Source organism: Hipposideros armiger, unplaced genomic scaffold (genome assembly GCF_001890085.2).
Source record: "Hipposideros armiger isolate ML-2016 unplaced genomic scaffold, ASM189008v1 scaffold_255, whole genome shotgun sequence".
NCBI lineage: Eukaryota > Metazoa > Chordata > Mammalia > Chiroptera > Hipposideridae > Hipposideros > Hipposideros armiger.
Window position 1 is genome coordinate 2,097,580 of NW_017731605.1, and position 19,264 is coordinate 2,116,843.

The 19,264-nt window shown below is 37.2% G+C and overlaps 1 protein-coding gene across 7 annotated transcripts in view; it reads left to right on the forward strand.

The window, feature by feature from the left end:
- Nucleotides 1-19,264, forward strand: part of OSBPL1A (oxysterol binding protein like 1A) — a 222,336-nt gene that overhangs the window by 197,688 nt on the left and 5,384 nt on the right. For all 7 annotated transcript variants that reach the window (XM_019656152.1, XM_019656153.1, XM_019656154.1 and 4 more), the window contains 9 exons: nt 7,579-7,713; nt 8,584-8,681; nt 9,833-10,015; nt 12,502-12,609; nt 13,489-13,578; nt 13,815-13,941; nt 16,316-16,432; nt 17,052-17,175; nt 18,736-18,826. In XM_019656152.1, coding sequence (XP_019511697.1) covers nt 7,579-7,713; nt 8,584-8,681; nt 9,833-10,015; nt 12,502-12,609; nt 13,489-13,578; nt 13,815-13,941; nt 16,316-16,432; nt 17,052-17,175; nt 18,736-18,826 — 1,073 coding nt within the window. The remainder of the gene's footprint in view (nt 1-7,578; nt 7,714-8,583; nt 8,682-9,832; nt 10,016-12,501; nt 12,610-13,488; nt 13,579-13,814; nt 13,942-16,315; nt 16,433-17,051; nt 17,176-18,735; nt 18,827-19,264) is intronic.

Consider the following 19,264-nt stretch of genomic DNA (forward strand, 5'->3'; position numbering starts at 1 on the left):
CTTGCTTACGTATCCCAGCTTCTTCAGGTGGTCGTGAACGCTTGAATGATGGATGTTCAATGTTCCTGCAATCTCTCGTGTCGTGTAACATGGGTTTGACTCAATCAACACCTTTATTTTGTTGTCATCAACCTCGGTGGGCCTCCCTGACCGAGGAGCGTCGTTGAGATCAAAATCACCAGCACGGAATTTCGTGAACCATCGTTGGCACTGACATTCTTGGAGAGCATTGTCACCGTAAACTTTATGTAACTTTTCACAAGCTTGACACTCAATCTTCCCTTTATGGAAGTAAAACAGTAAAATGTGGCAAAAATGCACAATTTGGTCTTCCATCTTCAACTTGTTGTAAAATCTCCAAAACTCAACCAAATCGCTGCTCAATTTTTTTTTTAGAATGAAGCTAGAACTGTCAGCTGTCAAATGACATAGCAATAACATAGATGCGAATGACTGTAGTACTTCCAAAAATGAACTAGTGCCATCTGTCGCAAACATGCGTCATGACTTTTCCAACAACCCAATATAAAAGTTAATGGAAGAGAGCAGGGCATTCCAGGTCAGGATTGGTTATCACATTTTAGGCATTGGTTATCCAGTGCCTAAAACAGTGCCTGGCTCCTACTAGGTGTTCAGTCAAATTTTTAAAGAAAGATGTTTTGCAACAATTTTATTTCTATCTGCATATTCCATACCGCAAAATTGCTTTAGAATAAATGAGCTTGGTTATTTGGTTGGTTGGTTGTTTTGAAGTATAATTGACAAAATTGTAAGATATTCAAAATATACATAAAGATGATTGGATATATGTATACATTGTGAAAGAATTCCCCATCAAGTTAATTAACACATTCACATCGATCACCTCACATATTTACCCTCCCCTTCACCCTTTTTTGGTGATAACATTTAAGTTCTACTCTCTTAGCAAATTTCATTTATACAACACAGTGTTGACTGTAGTCACCATATGACACATTAGATCATCAGACCTTATTCATCTTATAACTGAAAATTTGTACCCTTTCATCAACTTCTTTCTGTTTTTCCTACCCCCAGCCTCTGGCACCTTTCTACTCTGTTTCTATAACTTTGACTTCTTTTTTTTTAGGTTCCACATGTGATACCATGCAGTATTTGGCTTTATCTGTCTGGCTTATTTCACTTAGTGTAAATGCCCTCTATGTTGTCACAAATGGCAGGAATTCCTTCTTTTTCTTAATACCGATGAATATTCCATTGTGTATACACACACACACACGCGCGCGCGCGCACACACACACACGCACACACACACACACACCACTTCCTTGATTCATTCATCCATTGATGGACACTGAGGTCGTTACAGTTGGCTATTGTAAATAATGCTTCAGTGAACACAGGAATATAGATACTTCTTTGAGATAATGGTTTCATTTTCTTTGATATATAGCCAAAAGTGGGCTTGCTGGGTCATATAGTATAACTATTTTTAATTTTTGAGGAAACTCCATACTGTCTTCCATAATGACTGTACCAGTTTACATTTCCAACAGTAGTGAACAAGGATTCCCTTTTTTCCCCATCTTTGCCAGCATTTATCTTGTCTTTTTGAAAATAGCTATCCTAACAGGTGTGAGGTGATTTTGATTTGCATTTCCCTGATAATTAGTGATGTTGAGCATCTTTTTATGTACCTGTGTATGTCTTTGGAAAAATGTCTATTCAATTCCTCTGCCCACTTTTTAATAGGGTTATTTGTTTTTCTGATACTGAGTTCTTCAGTTGTATGAGCTCTTTATGTATTTTGGATATTAACTCCTTATAAGAGATATGATTTACAAATATATTCTCCCGTTCATTAGGTTGCCTTTTCATTTTGTTGATGATTTCCTTTGCTGTGCACAAGCTTTTTGTTTGATGTAGTACCACTAGTTTTTTATTTTGTTGCTTTCATTTTTGGTCTCAGACCCAAAAAAATCATCAGCAAGACCTTACCCCCTTGTATTTCCTTCTAGGCATTTTACAGTTTCAGTTCTTATATTGAAGTCTTTAAATCCATTTTGAGTTGATTTTTGTGTATGGTGTAAGATAAGATCAGGATCCAGTTTCATTTTTTTTGCATGTGGCTGTTCAGTTTTCTCAGCACCATTTATTGAAGAGACTATTTCCCTATTGTATATTTTTGGCTCCTTTGTCTAAAACTAATTGACCATATATCCATGGGTTTATTTCTTTGCTCTCTGTTCTATTCCATTTATTTATGTGTCTGTTTTTATGCCAGTACCATACTGTTTTGATTATTATAGGTTTGTAATATAGTTTGAAATTAGGAAATGTGACACCTCCAGCTTTGTTTTCTTCTCAAGATTGCTTTAGCTATTTGGGGTCTTCTGTGGTTTGATACAAATTTTAGGGATTTTTTCTATTTCTGTGAAAAATGTCATTGAAATTTTTATAGGGATTGCATTGAATCTGTAAATTGCTTTGGGTAATATGGACATTTTAACAATATTAATTTTTCCAATCCATAAGCACATAATATCTTTCCATATATTTATGTCTTCTGTCATTTCTTTCATTAATGTCTTAATAGTTTCCAGTGTTTAGATTTCACCTCCTATTTATTCAAAAGTATTTTGAATTTATTGAAAAGTGTTTTTTTCATGCTCTTGTAAGTGGGATTATTTTCTTCATTTGTCTTTCTGATAGTTTGTTATTATTGTATAGAAATGCAGCAGATTTTTACATATTAATTTTGGATCTTTCAACTTTATCAAATTTATTCTAAGTTTTTTTATGGAGTCTCTAGAGTTTTCTATATATAATATGTCATCTGCAAATAGTGAAAATTTTACTTCTTTCTTTCCAGTCTGGATGCCTTTTATTTCTTTTTCTTGTTAATTACCCTCACTAGAACTTTCAGTACTATGTTGAATGAAAGTGGTGAGTGTGGGCAACCTTGTCTTGTTTCTGATCTCAGAGGAAGAGTGTTCAGCTTTTCACCATTAAGTATGATGTTAGCTATGGGCTTGTCATATATGGCTTTTATTATGTTGAGGTACGTTCCCGCTTTATCTAGTTTGTTGAAAGTTTTTATCGTGAAAAGGCGTTGAATTTTGTCAAATGTGGGTTTTTTTTGCATCTCTTGAAATGGTCGTGATTTTTATCTTTTTGTTAATGTGGTGTGTCACATTGATCTATTTGTGGGTCTTGTACCATCTTTGCTTCCCTAGAATAAATCCCACTTGATTGTGGTATATGATCAATCCTTTTAATGTACTGTTGAATTCAGTTTGCTAATATTTTGATGACGATTTTTGCATGTCTATTCATCAGGGATGTTGGCCTGTAATTTTCTTTTATGTTCTTATCCGATTTTGGTATCAGGGCAATGCTGGCCTCATAATCTGAGGAATCTTCCCTCCTTTTCTGTTTTTTGGGAGCGTTATAGAAGGATAAGTATTTATTCTTTAAATGTCTGGCAGGATTCACCAGTGAAGCCATCAGTTCCTGAACTTTTGTTTATTAAGAGGTACTTGATTATTGCTTCAGTCTCCTTCATAGTAATTGATCTGTTCAGATTTTCAGTCTTTGTAGGTTGTATGTTCTAGGAAATTATCCATTTCCTCTACATTGTCCTATTTGATGGCATCTAATTGTTTATGGTAGTCTCTTACGATCTTTTGTATTCATGTGTCTCTTTTTTCATTTATAATTTCATTTGTTTGAGTCCTCTTTTTTGTTTGTGAGTGTAGCTAAAGGTTTGTCTATCTTGTTTATCTTTTCAAAAAACCAGCTTTCAGTTTCATTGATCTTTCCAGTTTCATTGATCTTTCCTATTGTCTTTTTAGTCGCTCTTTCATTTATTTCTACTCTGATGTTTATTTCCTTCCTTCTGCTAACTTCAGATTTAGTTCTTCTTTTTCTAGTTCCTTGAGGTATAAAGTCAGGCTGAGTATTTGAGATTTTTCTTGGTTCTTAATTAGGTGTTTATTGCTATGAACTTCCCTCTTAGAACTGCTTTTGCTGTATCCTATAAGTTTTGGTATGTTGTATTTCCATATTCACTTCTCTCAAGATACATTTTGATTTCTCTTTTGATTTCTCCTTTGACCCATTGGTTCTTCAGTAGCATGTTGTTTAATCTTTACATATTTGTGAATTTCCCAGTTTTCTTCTTGTAATTTAATTCTGATTTCATATCACTGTGGTCAGAAAGATATTTAATATGATTTCAGTCTTAAATTTTTAAGACTTGTTTTGTGACCTATTGTATGATCTATTTTGGAAAATATTTCATGTGTATTTGAGAAGAATGTATATTTTGCTGGTTTCGTATGGGATGTTCTGTATATGTCTATCAGGTCTATCTGGTCTAAGGTGTCATTTAAATCCAGTGTTTCCTTATTGATTTTCTGTTTGGATGATCTATCCATTGTTGAAAGGAAGGTATGGAAGTTCTCTAATACTGGTGTATTGCTGTTTATTTCTCCCTTCAGATCTATTAACATTTGCTTTATATATTTAGATGCTCCTGTGTGGTGCATAAATATTTATAATTGTTATATCTTCTTGATAAATTGACCACTTTATCATTATATAATGACCTGTCTTGTTACAGTTTTTGGCTTAAAGTCTGTTTTGTCTGATATAAGTATAGCTACTCCTGCTTGCCTTTGATTTCCACTTGCATGGAATACTTTTTCCAACCCTTCACTTTTGGTCTTGATGTGTTTTTAAAGCTGAAGTGAGTCTCTGTGGGCAACATGTGGTTAGGTCTTGGTTTTTTTGTTTTTTGGGTTTTTTTAAATCCATTCAGCCACTCTGTGTTTTTCCATGGGAGAATTTAGTCCATTTATATTTAAAGTCATTACTGATAGGTGTGGAATTACTGTTGGCATTTGAAATTATTTTTTTCTGGTGTTTTGTAATTACTTGGTTCCTTTGTTTCCCCTCTTGCTGCCTTCCTTTGTGATTCATGGTTTTCTGTAGTGGTATGCTTTGATTTTTTCTCTTTACATTTTATGTATCTACTTTATGTATCTACTATAGATTTTTTATTTCTGCTAGTGCTTCATGAGGCTTACATAAAATATCTTGTTTCTATCAGTCTGTTTTAAGCTGATAACAACTTTGAATGCATACAAAAGCTTTACATTCCATCCATTTTATGTTTCTGATATCACAACTTACATTTTGTTACATTGTATACCCATTAACAAAGTGTTGTTGTAGTTATTTTTAATACTTTAAATATTTTTAGCATTTTAATGTCTTTTACCTTCATACAAGAGTTATAAGTGATTCAGCTACCACCATTACAGTATTAGAATATTCTTCAGTTAAATATTTGTGAAGAGTGAACATGACCAAATGAACAGATTGGAAGTAGTGCCACTCCTGTGACATTAAAGGATCTGGCTCTCTTGCAGCATTGGTGGGAGTATAAATTGGTAAAGCCTTTTTGGAAGACATTTAACTTTTGATAGTTATTATAAAAATTTTTAAATAAGCAGACATTTAACCCAGAAATTCCACTTAGAGAAATCTAGTATAAAGCCATATTTGGCCATGTTCTAAAACAGGGGTTGGCAAACTGCAGCTCGCGAGCCACATGCAGCTCTTTGGGTACGTTCTGTCTCAAAAGTTTGCCAACCCCTGGAAGAGCCAATCCTGTCCCTCACAACAATTTAAAAATTATTCGAGAGCCATAAATACATTTTTACATAATCACCATTATGTGAATAATATCCTTTAAAAATTTTGTAAATGGAACTATGATAGTTTTATTTTCATTTTCAATTTTACTTCAGAGCCTGCGGCAGTTTGCTGACTCCTGGCAGCTACTCGGTCTCAAAAGTTTGCTGACCCCTGTTCTAAAAGATATATGATTAAATAGTTCATGGTATATCTATATCTAGACTCTCTTTTAATTTAACAAACACATATAGCATTTACTAATGTGCCCAGAACTGTTCTAAGTGTTTTGCAAATATTGTTCTTATAACAATGTTTGGTAGTAGATGCTATTACATTAGTGCCATGTTATTGATGAGGAAACTGGCAGAGTTTAACTTGGCCAGAGTCACATAGCTAGTAAATGAGAAAGCCATCGGTGGAACTCAGTCTGGTTCCGTGGTCTTACCATCACAGTATCCAGCAATCACAAAGAGTTTGGCAGATTCAGTGATTTGCATACATGTGTGTAAGACCTCCACAACACTGTAAAAGTGAAAAGAGCAAGTCATGGGTCAATATATTAGAGCGGATACCATGCATTTTAAAAAAACCAATAATGTATATGTGAATGCACACGTGTGTATAAATACACATCTGTATCCCAAAATGTTGATGGAGCTTTGCCTCTGGGGAGAGGAGAATTTTCATGTTTTTACTTCTGTATTATTAGATTTTTCATTGAGAGTTATGTATTCCTCTACTGTTTTTTTTCTTAAAAAAAAAATCCCTGTTCTGTTGACTTCTCCCCAACAATGAATTTCTGGATTTAATGAGACCTTAGGGTATATACAGTTGAACCTCCTTTTCTTGATCTCTTTATAGGTTTCTATCCTCCCTTGTCTTCTCAGTGAGGCAGCAGCAGTACACTACCGTTTCTTTTAATTAGGTTGAGCTGCTACATGGCTTTGTTCTGGAATATTTTATGGTAATGAATGAGCTATTTTCTTTCTTTCTTTTTTTTTTAATGTGCTCCAGTTATAGTTTTGTGAAGGTTGCATTATTTTTAATTTGGTAAGAATGTGGACATTTAGGGGGAAAGCATCAGAGCTGAGACAGATGGCATTCAACCTGGATGGCACCTTGCAGTGTTCACCCGACCATTTGACTTTAGTCAGCAGGCTTCATGAAAGACCCCATTCCCAAGGGAAAAGTAAATAATGGTAGGTTTGAGGTTGGGAAGATCATTAGAATATTCCAGAGAATACCAAGATAAGTTTGTTACCTAACGAATTTTTCAAAGGACCTCATGGTGCTGTTGCTTGCTTGTGGCATATGTTAAACAGAGTTGAAAGGTTGCAGTTCAGGTCAGTGACCCCTGCTCAATGATTAAATTATTTTTCGAAGTCTGTGATTGTGTCATAATGGCAGACAATTCTGCAAAATACACATTGCTCTTCTAGTACCCTAGTCCAAAATTTATGGTAGATTGGTGTTCAGAAAATCTCAGTGCTGTCAGTTACAAACAGTCGGAAATGTGTCTTGGAAAATTATCCATAAAGATGGTGTGTGTAGTTGATCCCTAGCCCATCTGTGCCTCATCAACTTTCTATCCCATTTCCTTATTCAGATCTGCAGCCAACTTAGTAATAGTCATCACCTTGTGCCCACCACTAGATTGTGAGCTCCTTGAAGCCAAGGAGAATTTTTAATATTTGTATTTCCTTCAAGATCTAGAACAGTATACTCTATACTGTTAGGTACTCTGGAAAGATTTATGAAATTGATCTGATATTAATTAAATTTCATGAATTCAATTTTTCTGTTACTTCCTTTCCAGGATCATGTTAAGTAAAGATAGCAGCAAATAAGTATGTTGTATATATGGGACATAACGGTTTCCATTTTGTTAAATAGGAACTATCCAAGATTACGATGCCAGTCATATTTAATGAGCCTTTGAGCTTCCTACAGCGACTCACTGAATATATGGAGCATACGTACCTGATCCACAAGGCCAGTTCATTTTCTGATCCTGTGGAAAGGATGCAGGTATGTGTCAAACGAGAACTGGAAAAGGTTGAAGTCGTAGAATCTTCTTTACCATTCCCATCCCAAACACACTGACACAGAATTAGTATTAAGTCCAATGTGAGGCTGGGAAATGTTACTAAAACAACCCCAGCATGTTTGAAGTGTCTTCTGTGTTCCTGAGTCTTCACTTTACAAAGTAGCATTGCGTTGGGAAAAAATCCAACCTTTCTTCTTTCAGACTTTCCCAGTGTTTCCAAGAAGGAGTGAATGCACATATACATACGTAAATATGTACATTTATGCTTATATGTGTATGTGAACATACACATACTGCTATAAGTTAAAACAAAAGACAATAGGAATTGCACTTTTTAATTTTTTTTTTGAATAGAAGATGTTTATGTGACGTATATGGATAGACCAGACTCAGGCAGAGTATAGTAAGTACATTGTTCTCCTTCACACAAAGCAAGAGCATTCTAAATGAAATCTTTCTGTCCTTTCATTTAATATAAATCAGTTTTCTCAACTTCATTGGGCTTGACACCAGTTTGTTTAGTTCTTTCTTTTCTCCCCTATCCCAAAAGTGTTGTACTTTTTAGAAATGTTAAAGGAATTGAAAGAAATTTGGGGCTTGAGAGAATTTGTAGCACTTTTTAGAGTGTTACCAAAACCACAGTTGGGAATGACGCTGTAGGAAGAGATTCAGTAATTTTCATTCTGAATATTCACGTTTGCACATTTAAGTGGCTAGAACCATATTGAAAATCCAAAGCAATTAAACTCCTCAGAATAATTGTGTAAATTACTACCTTAGCAAACTTTCAGCTCCTGAAAGAATGAGAAGCAAGCTCGTCTATTTTTAACTTCTGGTGCTCTTCCCCACAGTGTGTAGCTGCGTTTGCCGTATCTGCTGTTGCTTCTCAGTGGGAGCGCACTGGGAAGCCTTTCAACCCGCTTCTGGGAGAGACTTACGAATTAGTTCGGTAAGATCTTTCACTCTATTCCAAACAAATAGTTGAATTTGCATGATTTATATAGCTTTTCAAATGAAAGAGAAAAAATCTATTTTGAGCATCATCAACAACAATTTTGTCTGACTGGAGCAAGTTAACAATTTTGATGTTTGTTTCTATGATATTATTTTAGAGACTATGTCAAAAACATATTGAAACATACTTAAAATATACCATTATAAAAAGTAGTTACTCGAGAACTATATAACCTCACTCATGTGGGATATAAAACTGAAAGCAACAAATGAACAAGACAAACAAAGAAAGATAAAAAATTCATAGACACAGACAATAGTTGAGTGGTTACCAGAGGTAAGTCGGGAGGAGGTGGTAGAAGAGAAAAGGGGGTTAAATATATGGTAATGAAAGGAGAACTGACTCTGGGTGGTGAACACACAATGCAATATATAGATGATATATTACAGAATTGTACACTTGAAACCTATGTAATTTTACTAACCAATGTTACCCAGTAAATTTAATTAAAAAAAAAAAGTAATTACGAAGATTTCAGTATTCCTAATCATTTTGGATTATCTTCCTTTTCTTCTTATATAGATCATAATATATGATTGGATTTTTAAATAACCATTTATAATATTACTATAAATTTATACTGTTGTCATAAAGGCAATAAATGCATCCACACCTGCAATTCTGTTTGCCTGCTGTAACCTGCTTCTTGCTTACACATAATTAGGGAATTCATCTGGCTTTAGTTTCTCTGAATCTTCCTCTTCTTTTCTGCACAAGTTTTGATTTCATTTATTCCCTATATATTTAAAAGTGAACACACTAATCTTAATATAAATGGAATATGTTTTAAATTTACATGGCTGATATTATCAATTCATGCAACTCACCCAAATTCATGTGTGTGTTCTTTACTTTAATGTGTTCAAGTAACTAGAATTATAACAACATTGGATTTAGTAGTTTGAGTTCCATTAGTACAATTTCTCATACATTAAGTTATTATTCCAGGATGATAAAGAATTGTTTACTTTGTCGAACCTGTTTAATACTTTGCATAGCTTTTAGAATGAAATGACAATAATGTACACATTCCCTAATAAGAATTAATTGCAGTGTAACTTTTTTTTTTTTTTTTTAATCTTAAGAGAGGACCTTGGTTTCAGACTCATCTCTGAGCAGGTCAGCCATCACCCACCCATTAGTGCGTTTCATGCTGAAGGATTAAACAACGATTTCGTCTTTCATGGCTCAATCTATCCGAAACTGAAGTTCTGGGGGAAAAGTGTAGAAGCAGAACCTAAAGGAACCATTACCTTGGAGCTTCTTGAGTAAGTTGGAATCAAGCCATTTGTATATACATTTGCACACAGACTTGTTCTTGTTCAAAAGCTATAGATACAGAAACAGCTTTTATGAAGTGTCAGTTATCTACCTCCATGTAACAGAATTTAAGAAACACAGCAACACTAGTTAATCAATCTAGGTATGTTTTAAAAAGTATAACCTGATGTTTCACTATGGTGTTTGGATTTATTTTAAGATAGAATGGAGTTAATCAACTCCACATCAATTCTTATGAAACAAGCCTCCTATATATCTCAATGGTAGTGTTTTGTTTAACCATCTTTCAAAATGAATTCACTTTGAGAAATATTGAAACAATAATTGTGTGGCACATTTTGGACATTAGGTAAGTTGGAAATTCTTTTCCATGAGAAAAAAGATTTGCCTTATATTCAAAGGCAGTTTCAGTTCTATTTCAGATAGTTACGAAGCCCGTTCTAGCCTATCTTTCCTACTGATGATGACTAAAGACCTGGATAGAAAACATGAAACAACTATCTGAGGACTCTGAAAAGTAATTAATAGCAGGTCAATTCGGGAGAGAGCTAAAAACCTGAAGACCAATATGGCAGCGAGTTGCTTGGTTTTATCCCTGTCCCCATCCCCAATATCTCCTGGCTTAAAGTCAGAGCAGCCCACATCCCCAAACTGAGCAGTGGAGGCATACAGAAAAAGTTCCAAGAGAAACCCTCTCTTTTTGGTTAGAGAACCTAGAAAGATACCCTTGTAGGGTATAGAGAATGGGAGAAATCCTTTTTAGTTTTTTCTCCCTGTTTTGTACCAAAACAAACTCGAGGGCCCATGGGTGTGTACTTGTAATGGTAGTGGCGGCAGCAGCCACACCAATACCTAAAACTCAGAAATCTAAGTCTTTCTCCTTGTCCAGAGGAGCTGGATAAAGGGGCCCCTTTGGTCCAAAAAGTGAGAGGAGAATCCCTGTTACTTTTTTCTCTTTTGTTCTTATCTCTTTGGCCCTGAGGAAGACCCAGTTGTGAAAAATGCAAAACAGAGCAGAGAGGCTGAAATCCCAGCTTGCTAGCCAAACTCCTCTGGTATCTGAGAGTGTGGGGAAAACCACAGAAGGGGAGCTTGACAAAGGGACTCCATAAAGCCATGTATGGATTCCTAAGCTGCTCCTGTGCTCCTAATTAAAATGGCCTGAAATGGCACACCAAAGGCCTTGAGATCTGAACTACTGTGTGGACCAGTGCCCAGGTCCCCAGATGGCTATTGAGAATGGACCTGAATAGCACTGAAAAGTCTTTGAAAATTAAACTGATACTAGAATCAGAGGCCACAGAAAGTGGGTCAGAACTTTATTATAGCCTGAAATTATATTAATCACCTACTAAAACAAAACAAGCAATAACCTCCAGAAGATTTTAAGAGGATTAAGAGTCTCATTCAAATGTAGAGCCACTCTGGAGAATAGTTGGCAATTTCTTATAAGGTTGACCATATATTTACTATATGACTCAGCAGTTCCACTCCTAGGTATTTCTTCTAGAAAAATGAAAACTTATGTTCACACAAAAACCTGTACACAAATGTTTATGGTACTGTTATTCATAGTCACCAAAAACTGAAAGCACCCAAAAATGCCCTTCAATGAGTGGTTAAACTATGGTACATCCGTACAGTGGAATACTACTACTCAGAAATAAGAAAGGACAAATTATTGATACATAGAATTTAAAATACATTATACAAATTGAAGAAGCTAATCTCAAAAAGTTCCAGAGTATATCTTATTTATATGGCATCCTAGAAAAGGCAAAACTATTGCAATGGAGAACAGATCAGTTGTTTTTAGGGAGTAGGGATGAAATAGGGATTAGGGACGGAAGGGGCAGCATGAGTGAACTTTTTGAACGGTGATGGAATTGTTCTATATTCTCATTGTGTTGATGGTTTTGCAGATCTATATATGCATTAAACTCATAGAACTGTACACTAACAAAGGCGAATTTCACTGTATGTAATTAAAAATAAATTTTTAAAACATGTATGTAAGGATAAATGTATGAAGATATAAAGCAGATATTTTGAAAAGCAAAGGATATGTAAAATTCGAGCTTATTCACATATGTTTTTCCCTTTGGTGAGCTGGAAGGTACTTCCTCTGGAAAGTGCTGAATAGTAGGCCTTCATTTTTATTTTCTACCTGTAATTTTACTTTTCTATATATTTTCACCTAACTTTTGAATACTTAAGGTAATTATTTACATAGTTTATTTGGCATTTGGTGGAAGTGTAGCGTGTTTTCCTTAAGTTTTTGCATCCTTTTAAGAAGCAGTAAGAGTGGTCAGATGGTACCTGTTTTACTCTGTGTTAACACCAATAGAGCTAGTTATCTCCAGCACTCTGATTTGTTATCCTGAGTAATGTCATTTGAGACAAATGCACTTTTTAAACAGAATAACACTTCTCACTTATTTTTCTCAGTTTTGGTTTTATTTTTGTTTTTTAGACACAATGAAGCATATACATGGACAAATCCTACCTGCTGTGTACATAATATCATTGTGGGTAAACTCTGGATTGAGCAGTACGGCAATGTGGAAATCACAAACCACAAGTAAGACACTTTAGGGTACTTATCTGTCTCTTTAACTGTCATCATATGGTATCAGTGGACTTCATTTTTTTAAAAAAACTCTAGAAGAGCCTGATGATAAATCACGTACAGGCAATATAACTAGACACCCATCCATTTAATGAACAGAGTTCATTGATGTTTCTGATTAGGTGAACTCTGAGCTTTCCCAGCCTCTGTGAATTTTAATTCCAGCCTCAGCTCATTTTGCTTGTGTTCTTTAGTTCGTATTATGCACCTGGGGGAGTGGGATGGGAGGAACATAAAGGTTGTAAAGAGTTGGGTTCAAATCCTACTTTGTGACCTTAGGCAGGTGTCTTAGTCATCTCGGGCTGCTGTTACAACATTCTGCTGTAACAGTGCCACAAACTGGATCAAACAGCTGCTGTTTATTTCTCACAGTTCTGGAAGCTGGGAAATCCCAGATCAGTGGGCCAGCAGATTTGATGTCTGATGAAGCCCTGTTTCTGGTGTACATTGTATCCTTACATGGCGGGGAGAGAGATCATGTCTGGTGCCTCTTCTTTTACAGGCCCTAATCCTGTTCACCAGGGCTCCACCCTCATAACCTGATAACCTCCGAACACTATCACATTGGGGATTACAGCTTCAACATATGAATTTGGGGCGGGGGGCGCAAATATTCATTCCAAAGCAACTTATTCTTTATGAACCTTGCTTACCTTTTCTTTATGGTGGGATCACTTCTAAATAACTATTAATCATGATAACCTCTGTATGGAATCTGACATGTGTTAGAAAACGTTTAAACAGCAACTGTTGCCAAAAAGGTTATAGTCATTATTCCCTACTGCTTCTTCCATGTTGAATGGTAATCTGAGCTTCATATCTCCTTCACAGGACTGGGGACAAATGTGTGCTGAGTTTTAAGCCATGTGGCCTTTTTGGTAAGGAATTACACAAAGTTGAAGGCTACATTCAAGATAAAAGGTAAAATGTCCATTTTAAATGTTGAATAGTATAGGTATCGTTCACTAAATAAAATGTTAGTATTAAAATCTGCCATAACCTGGGAAACAAGCATTTCTATACGTTCAAAATATCTTTTTCCACAAGGAAATATCTGTTTCTTTAAAGAATCTGATTCGTAAGCATCTTTAGAACAATGCTCAGTTACAGCAAAACACTGGTTTAATTGTTGGCTAAACATCAGTTTCTCTTGACAGCAAAAGGAAGCTCTGTGCCCTCTATGGGAAGTGGACTGAATGTTTGTACAGTGTTGACCCTGCCACTTTTGATGCTTACAAAAAAAACGATAAGAAAAATACTGAAGAGAAGAAGAACAGCAAACAGGTGAACATCCTGTAAGGTGGTATTGAAGGAATCACTGGACTCTTAAATTTGTACTAATCCTTTTGGTGGTGGCCTGTTATTGGGTCACAGTTTGACCTTTTATATTTCTTGTTGCTAATGCATGTAATTTTTCTTCTTGAATCTTTTTTTTTAATTGAGATATAACTGACATATCCGTGAATCTTTCTAAGGAACAGATAATCTGCCTTAGTAGCAAATGTTTGACATAATCTCATATAGAGAGAGTATGGATGTGTGCCACGTTTGTAATTTTGTGCAGTTGTTTTAATTCACATAGCTTTGGAAAGTTGGAGTCTACTTCAGACAAATTTTTTCTTCCTTTCTGTTTGTTTATATGCAATAGAAGTTAGGATCAGTTGAATATTTAAAATTTCCCTCCAAATTGTTGCCCACATTTTCATGATTATCAGCATTTTTGTGGCCTCTCCCTTATCTCCAAATCACTGAAGCTAAGACGCATCGCTAAGGGCGTCATTCCTGGACTGCTGTCTTTCTGTTATTAAATGTCCTTCCTTATGGGACAGTTAATGCCTTGATAGTATTTCTTGCATGTGAGGCACATAGCTTCTTGTTGCAGAGCCCCAAGGAGGTTCTAACGTTCCGCAGACTCCTGTCCCTTTCATCCAGGCAGGAGAGCTGAGAGCTAAAGAAAGATTGCAGCTGTTTGGACACAAAACATTTGAGGACTGATCCTTTTCCAGTGATGGGCATCATGGTTCAGAGCACACGCTGTGGGTTAGAATCCTGTTTCCACCATTTCTGAGCAGTACACCCTTAGGCAGACTTGGCACCTCCTCTCTGCCCCAGTGCCTTCCTTTGTAAGATGGATATAATTTATAGGACCTGCTTGTCAAATGAGTTGATAAAGGTAAAGGGCTCTGAATAGCATCAGCTCATAGTTAAGATGGCGAACGTCCTTTCTGCTCAAAGCATTTCTGCAGACTAACAACCTGAACATCATCGGAGAGCTTGCAAGCTCCCAAGCCCACCGCAGACCTTCCGAATCATAGTCTCTAGGGCTCCTTGGGCAGTTCTCCTGCATGTAAAAGCCCTAATCTTCCTCAAAAACAGGAGGTGCATTTATGAGTAAGTTTCTTTGTAAATCGAGTTCACTATGGTCCTAAGGTGAAAAGAATTTTATTAAATGACAAGAGCATACTGCTTTCCAGTGGCTTTGGCTTTTTTCCTTCTTTCTGTTTCCTTTCATCTGTGCACAATTCTGCTCTCCTCCTCACATCCTACCTGCTTTTCTTTCATTCTGGGAGGTGCACTGACACTTCTCTGCAGCTGGTGGGGCTGGAGAATGAAATAGTCCAGGATTCTGGGAGCCCTGGCACAAACTCCTTGGCGGCAGCTCCAGCCAGTACCAGGCAACTTAGCAAACACAACTTCAGCAACACACATGTCATCCACCCTCCTGTTACAGAGGTGGGGTCGAGGACAGCAAAGGATATTGGCCGAGTTCCAGAATATACCCCTCATGTCCCATAAATCCCTGGTCAGTCTTTGTAGAAAAGTGGCCCTACCCCTCGGAGAGAGAAATTATTCTCACACATTCGCTCCTTGCCTAGTCTCTACTTCCTGTGTGCATCTAGCTACCATAGACTTCTGATGTCCCTGAGCACATTCAAATGCCACAAGAAATTTGTCATCATCAGTGTTGTCGCCTCCTTGTGCTGTTTTTTTAACTATATATTCACTGAAAGTATCTCATATAGTCATTCTAGTCTGATATTGGGAATATTAACCTTCCAAAGGCTTAAAGCCTTTATATATAAACTGGTAATAATATATCCTCATAGATTTATTATGTAAGGACTAAATATAGAGAGAGCTCCTAACATAGCTCTAGCCTAGGAGGGGTAGCCAAAAAAAAAAAAAAAGTTAGTTTCCTTTTTAGCCTGTCATCTTTTAAAATTCTTTTTTAATCAAATGCTTTCAAGATTCCTGCTAGTTTTGTGTTGTGATAACTTAGCTAACTGCTCCAAGAATTTAACCTTTGCTTGAAGTTCTTGTGTTCCAGTAAATACTCTAATAAGTTATTCTGTCTTTTTTAAAAAAGCTTTAAAAGCATTAAAATGCTAAAATAAAGAATGATGATGATAATAATGCCTCAAATGCAAATACCACTAAGTGATATAACACATCAAGCCTGTGTGACTCATGGCACTTAAGTCACACAGCAAGTGACTCCCTACACTGTGTGGCAAGGTAAGGAGATAGAAGGTCCTGGTGCCCCTGCCCTCATGCAGTTTGCATTCTAGTAGTGTGCAATAAATGGTGCGCAGTTTCCAGTGTGTAAGTGTCTTCTTTTTAAAACATTTTCATTTTATCCACATGTTGGTTCTTCCAGGTGAGCACATCTGAGGAGTCAGATGAAATGCCGATGCCAGATTCTGAAAGTGTGTTTGTTATCCCCGGAAGTGTCCTCCTGTGGCGAATAGCCCCACGGCCTCCCAATTCTGCTCAGGTGAGACGGGGCTTGCTGAACGTGGCCTCGCTGTTTGTACTGAGCATGGATGGTGCTCTTTCCCTGACAGGTGCCGGGCCAGCCCAGCCAAAAAGAGGGCAGGTTGTCGTGGAAATGCCCCTCAGCTGTGCCCCCGCTGGCTTCTGTATGCAGTCTCCCTCCTGAGGCCCAGTGCATTCATGCCAGCCACCCCCTCTGGTGCCTGGCTGTGTTTGGGTGGGACTTTGGGGAGCTGCTTTAGCAATGACTTCAGGGAAACATGGCTCTCATTAAATACAAGATGATGCAATCTCTTCAATATAAGCCCCCCCGGATCCAGTGAGTAATGATTTTAATGAAGAAAGTAGGTGTTGAAGAATGTTGGTTTTGCTTATAGCTCTACTGAGAGTTGATAGCGATAGAGAATATTTATTCTGTGAGGCATGCTTTAAGATTTCTTTGAGACCAATAATACCCATTCGGTGAAAACATTTAGATGTATGATCTGAGAAAGGCTGACTAGTGTTGCCGTAAAAGGGAGGAGGGGTCACTGTCAGATCAAACTTATTCTACTTTCAGGCATTTTCATTCTGCCTTAGGCCTTGGTATATGTTCATTTGAATGTTTTGCTTCTTTTCAGATGTACAATTTTACTAGCTTTGCCTTGGTTTTGAATGAAATAGACAAAGAAATGGAGAGTGTGATTCCTAAGACAGACTGCAGGTTACGGCCTGACATCAGAGCCATGGAGAATGGAGAAATTGGTAGGTTGCGTCCGAGGGTACTACCAGTGAAGAGTAATTTCTTGGGGGATGATGGTTTGTTTTTTTCCTGGTGATTGTTGGCATGATTGAAGTACAAGCATTTTTAGCTTCTCTTAAGAGATTTTTAATTAAATTTAAATTCAGTAACTTCTGTTTTAAATTTGGGAATCTGACATAGACTTTATTTGCTCATATCCATTATTTCAATGATACTCCCTGATAATTGAATATATTGTATATGACCAGAGGCATACCTTAAATGTCAGAGAGGAATTTGAGAAAATGATAGCATCTTTATCAACTTTAAACTATTTTACTATGTAGTTCAGAATTTAAATATCTCCTTGTAAGCCTCAAAGAAGAGCTTTGCCTCCCCTTGGTTAAAACATTTTTGTCTTATGGTGTTAAATTTCTTCTACTTCACGGGCTTTCAAAGGAAGGGGGGGAGCAATTTTTCCCCCAGGGGATATGTGGCAATGTCTGGAGACTTCGGTTGTCACATCTGGGCAACTACTGGCACCTAGTGTGTAGAGGCCAGAGATTAATCTAAACATCCTTCAGTGCATAGGACAGCCCCACAAAGAATCATTGGGTCCAGTGTGGCACTAGAGCCAAGCTTGAGAAACCCTGCTCTAACTAAATACTCTGACACTTTGTTTGAATGATCAGTGAGACAGTGCAACAGTATTTTGGAAAGTTGTTTGGATTTCTTATGAATGGAATCTAAAGGGCTCTGCGAAGTCTCATTAAGAATTTAGAAAAATTCAAATTTATTCAGTTTTTCTGCCCTTTTTTTTAAGATTTTATTGGGGAATCGGGGGAGGGGAACATTGTCTGCTGTCCCTTTGTTCTTCAGTCTCCAGTCTCATTGTGGAGGATGTCGCTTCACTGGCCCATGTTGGTATTGTGATCATTGCGCTCTTCCCGGGTGAGGCAGTTGATCACCGGCCATTGGACGGCCGCTCACAGTGGCTCTTGGCAGCTCACGCCAGCTGCCGGCCATTCACGCTGGCTGTCAGCCACCCATGGTAGCTCAAGGCAGCCCACTGCAGCTTCACTGCAGCCTATGCAGTTGCCGGCAACTCATAGCAGCCCAGCTCCAGACTAAGCTGTTGTTCACCATTTTAGCTGTAGAGGGTGCAGCATCACTGGCCCATGTTGGCTCAGAGTTCACACTCCCAAGCCAACTCTTAACCAATGAGCCACTCAGCTGGCCCCTCTGCCTAAGTATTCACTGAAGCATTTTAACACCTTTGTTTTTTCTTTCTTTCTTTTTTTTTTTTGGCCTCACAAATAAGCAGGTTCTTTTTGGTAAATGCAGAGTTTAAGGGTATAGGCTATAGAAAGAGATGACTGAGTTTTGAGTGCCAGCTCTGCCTCTTACTAACCTAGGTGCATATTAAAATTTTAGCTTGATGTTCGACTATGGTGTTTGCATGCTGCTAAAATGGAATTCATTCTAATACCTATGGATGGTGCTTCTCCATAAAGTTATGCTTAGTACTGTGCTTGGCAGTCTCTACTTGTAGAATAACTTTTCCTTTGATGTTCTTATTTTAGATCAAGCTAGTGAAGAAAAAAAACGACTTGAGGAAAAACAAAGAGCAGCCCGCAAAAACAGGTCCAAGTCAGAAGAGGACTGGAAGACGAGGTGTGTGTTTTCAAACCTCTTGGCTGAGCCCTGAGGTAGGGCAGGGCTGTCAGATGTGGCGAACTGCAGAGCAAGGCCTCGCATGAACCCTGTCAGGTTGTTCCCAGTCTTGAGAGAAAAGTCCTTTCCACTGACTAAACATGCAAGCTGAGAGAGTTGCATGTGTGACCCAAAAAAAAGGACTAGTTGGAAATTAAGGTTAAAATAGTTCCACACAATTATTGCAGGTAAATGCCAATTAAGAAAACTATCTTGCTTGCTTATCTAGCAAAACCCTATCGTTTCCATATATAAGAGAGGAAGTAAACTCCAGAACTACAGATTTGGGCATAAAAATAGGTTCAGAACCATTTGTTTATATATGCGAGTAAATTATAGGGCCGTCTGATTACACACACACACACACACACACACACACACACACACACACGCACACAC